At 37.1% G+C, this 11,701-nt stretch overlaps 1 protein-coding gene across 1 annotated transcript; it reads right to left on the bottom strand.

Moving 5' to 3' along the window:
- Positions 1 to 210: 210 nt before the first annotated feature.
- LOC5577117 lies at positions 211 to 10,633 on the bottom strand. Its single transcript, XM_001663156.2, has 3 exons — positions 10,406 to 10,633; positions 1,171 to 2,091; positions 211 to 1,068 (listed from the first exon to the last, which is right to left on the bottom strand). Exons 1-3 carry the CDS (start codon positions 10,631 to 10,633, stop codon positions 568 to 570), a joined length of 1,650 nt encoding a protein of 549 aa, XP_001663206.2. The 3' UTR covers positions 211 to 567.
- Positions 10,634 to 11,701: the final 1,068 nt, after the last annotated feature.

Genomic DNA, 11,701 nt, shown 5'->3' on the forward strand with positions numbered 1-11,701 from the left:
CGCTATGATCATGTTTCAGAATCTCCTCAGATGCTAATTTTTGGAAAGGTTTTAACATCAAAAATGGATTTCTTTATGTATCCAGTAAAATCGTCGTTTTTGAATATATACCTCGGAAATAAAAAAGGTTTATCTGGGGTAAATTCTCAGTTCAGTTGTAGCGACATAAAATGCAAATTAGTGTCAGTTGACTTTAAGGATAACCGTGTATTTATTCCACTGATACATACTTATACCAAATCGAATCAATTATAAAACTTCAATTTAGAGGCATGGTTAAAAAATAAATGCAATAAAAATCCACTTCATGACCGAGTACCAATTAATTGTTAAGTCACTTTTCTTCTTCTTTCCAATGCAAATAAACATAAGTAACCAAATAAACAATAAGTCTAACGTAATTAAACTGAAAAATTTCTACACATACATAAAAACATAAAAAAAAAAACAAAAAAAAAGTAAAAGTTATAATTGGTTACTATGTGTTATTTTGCCCCTAGCTCCCCTACAATATCTCTTCAGATACATTATCAGTCGGCTCCTAATCAAGTACAACGTTGCAAGATGTTATTCACTGGAATCATCAAAAGCTGGATCGTTCCAGTCTGACTCGATATCTACAGCTTCAATGGCATCAGACGAATCAACGACCGAAGAAACATGTTCATCGGACTCATGATCACTGTGATTCTCCTCATGATCTTCAGGTGTGAACTCTGGCTCGAGTTTCATACCATCTTTAGTAGCACATTGCTGCTTTCGCCGTCTCACATGCCTTGTCCCACGACGCATGCCGGTTGTGAGTAATCGTTTGAGAGAATTTTTTAGCTTTTTCATGAAAAAGCTGGCCAGTTTATGTTGAGTTACCGTTTCAGACTCATCAGTTCCAACTTGCTGAAATAATTGCAGAACATGTCGATTTGGCATTATAGCAGTTTTTGGTCCTTTACGACTGGCTCCAGTCCACGTGCATTTCGTTTGGAATTCCTTGCTGAATAACAAATCGAGTACTCCAAGCATGCGATTATCCGCACAGTCGCCACTGACATTCAACCGCAACCAATTAATCTAAAATGATAATAATTGAAAATAGACAGTTATTAGAACAAATTATATTATATTGAAGTCGAATTAATTAGATTATATTAGATTGAAGTAAAACAGATTTACCATCTTCAACTTGAAGTCGTTGTCCGTCAGCTTATTTTCCAAATCAGCCAATTCATTCTCATCTTTGATAGGGTCGAAACAGAAAGACGATGGCTGTTCGATGTTCGTCGTATGGGAGATGAACTTTCGGACCGCGTCTAACATAAATTCGTTTTGAGTCCCAATACTTGCTATACGCTTCTCCAGTCGTTCCAGTCTGCTGTTTGTTTCTTGCAGTTGTTTGATAACCGTATCAAAACACTGTTGCGTTCCCGGCTCCACCACAGTATCTGCAGTATCGTACGCCACATACTGAACAGTCTGAATTTCCGGGACATTATCTTCAGACAGCGTCGTGATGCCATTGACTGGAAGTACAGGTAGTGGCTGTTGGAGGATTTCATCCTGGGCATTTTGAACATTATCCTCAACGTTTGTCAAAACGGTGGCGGGTGGTTGTCGAGGGGAAGATGTTGTTCCTCGAGGAAATTCATCCTGAATCTCGCCTTGAACCCCTCCTCTTACCTCAATGACAATGGGAACCGATGACGAGGTTGTTTCTGCAGCAGATGAGCAAGGCGTATCGTTTAAAATGAGCATTTCTTGAAAGTTATTAGCCTCATTGTTTTTGGGTTTTCGTTTACGTCGAACTAGATTGCTGACTTCCGATGAGGATTCTCCGGATAAATCATCCAGCATACGCTTCGCGGCATTAAATGATGCGATGGGATTCCGTTTCACCTTGCATTTATATTTCACCCAGGACTTCTTCGGGGAGCTGTTTTCGTCGCGGAGTAATCTTTCCTGTTCTGCGACACTCTTCACATTTGGCCACAGCAGAATGTTTCCGCTCCTTGATCCCCGCAGCCACGACGCAGGTACTACCGACAGCTCATTGCAACCCCGTGCGTTAGTTGTTTGAACAACGGCGAATGGCATTATCTGCAATAATGATGAATCATATGAATATTTAGTACTTTCAGAGGGCACTTCACTATCTTACCAGTATTATTTTTAAACAGCAATAATTGAAATGATGCGATTTCTTCTGGTTCGACTTTAACACAGATTAAAACACTGTTGCAAAATCAAAACAAGTGAGAAACGTCAAACGGCTCAAGTATGGACCAATGCACGAGTTTACTCATTGACGTTTGAGCGGTGCCGTGTTATTTATGTGACCATGGAAACCAGTGAATTCGGCACCGCTCAAACGTCAAATTAGTGAACTCGTGCATTGGTCCATATGAGAAGTTGCGAGTGAACTTTAATCGAACTTTCAAGTGTGGATTCAGTTCGGCATGAACTAAAAGCTACTTGAATGTGCATTTGAAGTTCAGAGAAAGTTCGCGCACTGCTTTATAATTCTTTCTAGTCTTTCGTCATTGTGAAATCAGCACATTAAGTAAAAGCATCCAATATTGTACATTGTGCGTATGGAGCCGTGGAATGAATCTGAACTTCAAAGAGCAGGACTCGAGTTCGAAACTTGGGGTAAGTAGTCCTGAAACATATAATAAGAAAAAACAGTATTGATTCAAACATATATGTATACATATATATCATACTCTCATTACCAATTCAATAATACGAAAATAGAACATGAGCAGTAAAATTAATCCCATTCGGATTTTTTTTAAATTTTCCTTAGGTTCTTTTAAGTTCTATTTCGAGTTGAATAGCATTCTCCACGAGAGTCAAATCGTACTATTTGTAAACTTTTAAGTTTCCTTTCGAAGCTGAACAGTATTTTGTTAGTAGCTTGATCATCCTATCAGGACTTTAAAGTTCAGATAATTACTTAAAAAGTTAGCTGTTTAGAGTTCTTCTCAGTATTCTTTGTAAAGCTGATTAGGCACAATAATATCCTACAATCTGAACTTTTGGTTGCTTGGGTAGAGTCGGTTAAGACCAAATCAATCGTAGATGGATTTCTAGAAGAGGAAAAACATGTGGGGCTATCAGGGTATTTAATTGAGAAATATCCTGAAGAGCACTCATCAAATAAAATTCTGCCGTTGGAATTACTTTGAGAATTATTCCATGACCGATGTTTGGCATTAAAGTCACCAATGACAAAAAATTTTGACTTATTGCGAGTCAATTTTCGCAAGTCAGTTTGGAGCAAATTAACTTGCTGTCCAGAGCATTGAAAAGGCAAATAGGCAGCTATGAAAGTAAATTTACCAAACTGTGTTTCAACAGAAACACCTAAAGTTTCAAAAACTTTAGTTTCAAATGACGAAAAGAGTTGATGTTTGATACGCCTATGAATGATGATTGCAACTCCCCCACATGCCCCATCAAGTCGATCATTACGATAAACAAAAAAGTTAGGATCTCTTTTGAGTTTAGATCCAGGTTTTAAATACGTTTCGGTAATAACTGCTATATGCACGTTATTAACCGTAAGAAAATTAAACAGCTCGTCCTCTTTACCATTCAGAGAACGAGCATTCCAATTTAAAATATTTAAATTATTATTTGGATCCATTAGAAAAACGTAATCCAATAACAATTTGATTTGTAAATTTTACACCTACTTGAACTGCTTCAGTCATAGTGGTGGCTTTGAACATTGCATCAATCATTAGATTCAATTGTTCAGTTAGAAAATTAAAATCAGAGGCAGACATGTCATGTGATTTCCCATTAGAATTTCCGGTAGACGCAGATGCGGAGTTACCTGTGGCGGTAGGGTTTTTTCCATTTGATTTGAAACAAGTAGAATGGGTACCCATGGATCGAACAGGAGAGGATTTCGAATTTCCTGCTACGATATCGGCAAAGGATTTTCCGTGGGTAGATACATTCGAAATTGAAAGATTCGAACGGCTACCCGACGGATTGAAATTTGTTTGTGAATGAGCATGATTATGATCTTCCTGATGGGTATGATTCATGATCAAGCGATCGTTAACTGAAAAATGAGCATTGTTCGATACTCTACCAGGCAAATTCCGGAAACGACCGTTATCGTAACGGATATTATCTTTCATCTACCTGGCACGAGCCTCAATGACCCTTTTGCGTGAAGGACAATTCCAAAAATTGGACTTATGGTTAGCCCCGCAATTACAGCATATGAACTTGGTGGTATCTTCCTTCACTGGACAGACGTCTTTAGCGTGAGAAGAACCTCCGCAAATCATGCATTTAGCATCCATGCGACAATTTTTTGTACCATAACCCCACTTTTGGCACCGACGGCACTGAGTGGGGTTCTGGTAATTTCCTCCAGGTTTCTGGAAATGTTCCCATGTCACACGGACATCAAACAAAAGTTTTGCTTTTTCTAAAGCTTTAATATTATTTAGTTCTTTTTTGTTAAAGTGAACTAAATAAAATTCTTGAGAAAGTCCATTCCGAACAATGCCAGATTGGGTTCTCTTTTTCATAATGATTACTTGAACTGGGGAAAATCCAAGTAAATCATTTATTCCATTTTTGATCTCTTCAGGTGACTTATAGTCACTTGAGAGACCTTTCAAGACAACTTTGAACAAACGTTCAGTTTTGTCGTAATAAGTAAAAAATTTGTGCTTCTTCTCTTCAAGATGTTTGAGAAGAAGTTCGCGATCTTTAAAAGTTTCCGGCAAAACGCGACAGTCTCCTTTCTTTGCGATTTGGAAGGAAACCTTGATTCCCCTAATGGAGTTCAAGATCTCCTGCCTAAATCCCCCAAATTCGGAACAACTGACCACGATAGGCGGCACTCTTTGCTTCCTCACTTGAATCAAAGAGCCTGGGCTAGAGGCTGCTTCGATTTGGTGTTCGGAAAATTTGTCTAGAGCATCGAACTGATTGCTCATTTCAATACAATTATTAATTTCACCCTTTGAAGAAATTACGCATTCCGGAGAAACGTCCTTTCTTCCATTCTTGCCACGTTTAGTGACAGTTTTAAATCCCACTTTTTTGGAAGGAAGTTGTGAATTCAGAGATTCACCCTTCCTTTTGTTTGTTGTTGCAACCATGTTAAGTGAATAAGAAGACGTGACCTTCGAGAGGTTTTTTCCCTAGACGGTGTCCAAGAAGGATTACCACCGCTAGCTTTCGCCAACGGGTCCAACGAAAAATCGAAGGCACGGGTCCAAACAAGGATCGTAAAGGGATCAAGAGTAGAAAAAAATAGTACTGAAAAGTACTGTTTTAGTAGCACTGAAAAGTACTGTTTTGAATTTTAGCACTGAAAAGTACTGTTTTATTGCTTTAGGTAGTTTTTAAGAAAACTTCCAAGAGCAGAGAGAATTCGTGTACGCACAGCACGAAGGTACGATGCGCACTGATCTACTCTTAATATTTTTATTTTAAGCAAGCCTTTTATTCTATTTAATAAGAGATTATTGGCAATTTCAGTATTCATAACTAACATGCTCACTGTATTTGGCGTTTTCGATTAGATGACCCATTTAGGAACGTTTCGGAAAAAAATGTTTCTATCCAAGACATAAAGAAAGATTTTTATCTGGAAAACTGATATTGATTGTAAGAAAATGAATAATGAAGCATGTTGTTTTTTAGAAGTATTTCGAAGGAAGACTGGAGGTTCATTTATGTAGTGCAAGATATAATAGATTCTAAGGATCAATGGACTCACTATAGGTACTTTCACTGAGTATAATGAAATTACGTTTATTCTAGTGGTCATATGACATGAGGACGTATGACCAAATAAGGAATGTTTATTCATCCAAGTGTCCATAAGTAAAATATGTATACTCCAAAGACACCGCTTCCAATGAAACTGACTATCATGTGCTCGTTTTTTCATCAGGCTATCACAAAAAATAATTTTAAGTTGTTTTGATTCAAATGCACGTGGCACATTATTTTGAAAATCTGTTACTTTAAACACATCAAATTTTATAACAAATTCATCAATTTTCCTCTAATTTTACATCAGCTAGCACGTTAAATACTTGTTGGCAGTAGTATGTCAATTACATCACGATTTTTTCGGGAAAACAGTACATCCGGGAAAATAATTTTCGGGGAAATAGTTCATTCGAGAGAACGTCATTCGAGGAAATTGTATTCGGGGAAATATCGGACAATCTGCCCTACTTGAAGCTGATACGGTACTCATTGGATTTAAATTAAAGTCAATGTTCAGCTTCAGTAATTAGCAATTAAATCCACATTTATTGAACGTTTTGAAAGATTCAATCTGTCGGAAATGTTTTATTGATGTAATGAGCAAGACATTCTTCCTTCTATTCTTCTTCTTCTTGGTATTACGTCCTCACTGGGACAGAGCCTGCTCCTCAGCTTGGTGTTCTTATGAGCACTTCCACAGTTATTAACTGAGAGAGCTTTCTTTGCCAAACTTACCATTTTCGCATTCTTTTATCGTGTGGCAGGTACGATTATACTCTTTGCCCAGGGTAGTCAAAGAAATATCTATTTCTAAAAGATCCTGGGCCGACCGGGAATCGAACCCAGACACCTTCAGCATGGGGGTGGGACATTTCGCATAAAGACGTTTCGCATAAGGACGTTTCGCATACGGACGTTTGGCATAATGGACATTTGGCATAATCATAATAATATGCCTTCTTTAAAATGCTACCTGTTCTTGTATGAAACTGCTTTATGCGAAACTTCCATTATGCCAAACGTCCGTATGCGGAACGTCCTTATGCGAAACGTCTTTATGCGAAATGGGTCACCCCCCTTCAGCATGGCTGTGCTTTGTTGCCGCGGACTCTAACCACTCGGCTAAGGAAGGCCCCTTCCCTCTATTATAAAGCTTATATTCCACTCTTATATCTGTGTAAAGTAATTTTCAGAAATCGACAGTTGATCGAATCAAGATAAATAAGCACATTGTTGGACAATAAATAAGCATCAGAAAAGAAACCATAACCAAATTTTCTAAAAATGGTCAGAATACTAGAAAATTGTGTTGATCTCTTAATGCATTTTTAATTGAAACTTAAAAATATTGAACAAGTTATTAAGCGAAAAAAACACATTTACCATGTATTGTTAACTCTTCATAACAAAATTTTTAAGTTACACTCAAGTTTGGAAAATATCAAGCTATGGAACATATAATCAGTGCAATTGTGATTGAAGGAACTATCGAGGTAGCCATGAAAATCAATTCTTACAATAGTCCTATAACACTGCGGAACACGTTTTTGTCTCAAGCACCAAAACACCGCTATTCACTCAATTAAGGGTTGCTGAACCCATTGCCGTTTTCAAAAAATATAATAGCACGTCTAGTTTTTGAGATATTGGCTGTTGAAAATGCAAAAATTGACTATTTTAGCCAACTTGCATGCAAGTTTACCAGCTTGTAAGCCAATTTATTTGCTTAATTTGCCACAGAATTCAAACTTTATGTGTAAAACAATACTTATCGGCAAAGTTTATAATTCTTTCGATGCAGAAAAGTTATTTATTGACGGTTTTAAAAAGTATTCCCATATCGAAAAATTTTGTATTGAGACAGCAAACATGTCGAGAAAATCGGTTTAATTTAAATATAATCGCACAATTTCAACCAAATTTATTCCAAAATGAAAGTTTAAGTGCAAAATAGCATACTTAGTGGATTTGACCACGAAGAAATTTGATAAATTACACTTTAAATGTCATGTAAATATCAATAAAATCAATGTTTTATATAACTTTGGTGACCTGTAGCTAAAAATTGTGACGTGCTGAAAATGGCATCAGATTCAGCAACCCCAAATCTACTCGAGACACATATTTTGATCCTTGATACACGCAAAAATGTCATTTTTGTTACGCTGTGTAATGGAACATCGCCATGCGGAACACTGAGTTACGAATAATTGATTGTAAATGATTTAAATATGCTTTCCCAGACTATTCCTTCCATGCCTGAATAGTACAGTCAGTTCTCCCTAATTTTATATTAAGGAGGCCATCGAGTTAGGGAGGTACTTAGCTAAAACACACAGAGCCAGTACGAATGCGATCCAAGGGACCATAATGGAAGCCAAGAAAATCAACTTTTACTATGGTTCTCTAGCTCGATATCGAGATACAAAATATCGAGTGCCAAAACTAGATAAATTTATTACACAAGTCATTGAATTTTCGTTATCAAATAAAGTAACTTCATGTTATTCAATAAAACAACCAAATTAAAGTATTTGCCGAAATATAACTATACAAGAATTTTATTTATTTAATATACAATCAACCCTTCTTTTCTCGATATTATGTATCTCGATATCAAGTTAGAGAACCAAAGTAAAAATTAGTTAGTTAGTCAAACCTCAAAAATAAAGTATTCAATGACATGCTTCAAAGTTTCTCCAACGCCTGAACAGAGGTTGGCCACGAAAATTATTAAAAAAAAACAGCCATAGTTACACCAAGTGAAGAATAAGGTTATTTCACTCTGGAATTCTTCTGCTTCGCTAGAATTACTTACTTCCATGAAAAACTTCATGTCATCTGCATATATAAGAAATTTCTCTAAGTATAAAGGACATGTTATTTACATACATAATATAAAAGTGGGCCTAAATGAGAAATGTGGTACTCCAGAGGTTACAGAAATGGGCGATGAGAATTTATTTTGGAAGCGCACTATTTGTTTCCGATGTGATACACAAATAAAAATAAGTAGTGTAAACTGAGGCATAGAGTAAAAATAAACCAAATTCATCTATTGTTACGGCATTCCGTTCAATTTTCAACTAAAGATGCTTGAATGCTACATTGTTTTCCGGCCGACGCTACTACGACACCCGGACGAATGGTTCCGAGAGTATAAAAAAATGTTTTTGTGAATATGCTTAGTGGTTACGTTATACAAAAGATTTTAAAGTAAGAATTAGAAATGATAGTGATAAAACATGCACGCAATGTGGTCTAGCAATGACAAATGGCATGCGTCACATGGAGAAGCAATTGGATACCACCCAGATGAGAAGAATAAGAAGAAGGAAATTGATTGCTGGTTGGATTAACAACGCCGCCTTAGATGGATTTTAGTGAGATTGTTCTGATTACATATTTATTTGTACCTAAACATCAAATACGCGCCAGTTTCAAAGTAAACATCTTTGAAACAGGAAGTGTGTAAGTATTATCGTTATCCATTTGATAACGGTAATGCATACATGCGGGGCTTGTTGTTAGTGAAAGTGACTTCTGAATGGACGTGTCTCTCCAGCCATTCTGAAATGGGTCACCGGATCTGCAATAGAGCTATCACCTTCTAGCTCCCGGACTGAAGCTTTTTGCAAAAATGTACATTTTTGCTGAAAACTTTTTTCCATAATACCACTGCCGGACAGTGGGGGTTAGTTGGATCACACACACACACAAAGATGCTTGAATGCTACATAATCGGGTAAATTTAAAGTGCATTTGATTGAAAAATAAGCGATTTATCGTTGACATTTCAGTTCATTTTGATGCTTCAAATAGGTGCATGAAAATAAACTTAAATTTACAACATATTTTTAGCTGTGAGATATGACTGGATCCAATTCAAGAGTTTTGGTTCCATTCCTATTTTTTGCAATTTGAAGATTAATAATGGTGTGCCGATTAGGTCAAATGCCTTACTGAAGTCAGTATAGAGAGCTTAAGAGGGTTGAGAATGAATGATACAAATTCTAGCAGATTATTCGGGTATTATTTTTATCGATTGAAATGAAAAATTGTAAAATTGATATATTTTTGGAATTTGTCACAATTTTGAATACCTCTAAGATGCTTTGTAGTTTATTGCAAAAACTTTGTGTAAATTGATGTGTTAGGATAGCATGGGGCCTCCCTTAGCCGAGTGGATAAAGTCCGCGGCTACAAAGCAAAGCCATGGTGTCTGGTTTTGATGTCCAGTCGGTTCAGGATCTTTTCGTAATGGAAATGTCTTTGACTGCCATGGGCATAGAGCATCATCGTACCTGCCGCACGATATATGATGCGCAAATGGCAACTTTGGCAAAGAAAGCTATCAGTTAAAAACTGTGGAAGTGCTCATTGAACACTAAGCGGAGAAGCAGACTCTGTCTCAGTGAGGACAAAATGCCAAAAAAAAAGCAGAAGGTATAGCACGACAATAATTGAGAAGTTCCAATTTTCAGAATTGTAAAATTGCTCAATAATTAAATATCATCATTTATTCGACATTGCAAAGAAAATTCCCACTTCTGCCTCCGTCCATACAGAGTTCTACGACATCCTTCATCCACAGAGAGAACCAGCAATCAAGCGAACTTTTACACAATCCGAGTCTGCGCTGAGAGACCACACGTACTCTCGCAATCTCCACATGAATCTGTAAAACAACTCTCCCGGTGCCCAACTTCGTATTGCTATGGAAACACGTTGTGGTGAAGCTCTCGCTTATCAACCCCCCAGCATCCCAGATGCTGTTGTTGTTGGTCAAAGCGTGCGGTTCCGTGGAAAACATACCCCACTGGCGTTGGCCTGCCTGCGTTTTCCCCTCGCACAAGGACAAGCTAAGCGCGAGAATCGTGGGCATCATCAACAGACAACGCACTCTTAAACAAATTTACAGCTGGGGACGGTCGGGAGTTGATGACCGGAGATGATGACCACTTCAATATTTTTGAAACCACTGTTGCTAAAATCCTAATAATTCATGTATGCTCACATTGCCAGAGAAATTTGTCACAAACTTACGTGTTCCTAATGTTCTGTAATCGGATGTAATGATTGTTGCTTCTAGAGACCGAGAATACCTCTGCATCTCCACAATCACAACGGGAAGGGTGTTTATTAGTGAGGAAGCAAAAAGACCCATAGCTGGGAGTCACATTTGGTTGTTGATGCGATCCATGGATGAAGAGGAAAAATACGTCGAGAAAAAGAAACGTAAAACTATTTTTGCATTTTAATACGCGGTGAAAAGATAATTTAAATCGAACTATTCAGAGGTTATTTTTAGTAATGCCTAAAAAAGAAAGCTATGTCTAATATAATTATATTTAGTTAGAATAAGGGTTCATGCCGACACAAAGTTTGTTTGAAAAACACGAAAACGATATTGATAGAGTTTAAAAGACAAAGCTTAAGCCGCTATTGAATCTCATTAATTTAATTTAGTTAGATGTAAATAAGTAAAACAGTCATGAGAAAAAAAATATGAGAAACCGTATAGGATATCATTAAGAAGTAATGACGAAAAAATAAAGATTTGTGTTTATTAAAATAATTTTACCCTGCAGTACGCCGATATTTTGTAATATCGAACTATTCAAAGATTATGGCGAAGAAAGAAAGGTTAATGTATATTGAGATTATTTAAACAAAATAAGGGTTTATGCCGACACTTGTAGCGACGAACCATCCACAGTTTGTTTTAAAAATACAAAAACTTTACGTTGCATCTAAAAAAATGTATGATCAGAGGCATGAAACGAACTCACCAGTTGGAAATCCATCCTCGATTGAAGGGAATATATTTTCGCATTGGACACGATTGTCCTTGCTTGCATCGCTCGCTCCACTGGAGCGGAAAAGGAGAAAGCGAAAGTGCACCGATCACACGCAAAAAAGACGAACACTTTTGCTTGGGCTTTCCCGAAGC

The sequence above is a fragment of the Aedes aegypti genome, chromosome 2 (genome assembly GCF_002204515.2).
Source record: "Aedes aegypti strain LVP_AGWG chromosome 2, AaegL5.0 Primary Assembly, whole genome shotgun sequence".
NCBI classification, from domain to species: domain Eukaryota; kingdom Metazoa; phylum Arthropoda; class Insecta; order Diptera; family Culicidae; genus Aedes; species Aedes aegypti.

Coding starts and splice junctions, on each gene's coding strand:
- LOC5577117 (XM_001663156.2), bottom strand. CDS start 10,633: ATGCCCACGATTCTCGCGCTTAGCTTGTCCTTGTGCGAGGGGAAAACG. Junction 2,092..10,405: donor TTCATGTGGAGATTGCGAGA/GTACGTGTGGTC, acceptor TCATTATTGCAG/ATAATGCCATTCGCCGTTGT. Junction 1,069..1,170: donor ACGACTTCAAGTTGAAGATG/GTAAATCTGTTT, acceptor TTATCATTTTAG/ATTAATTGGTTGCGGTTGAA.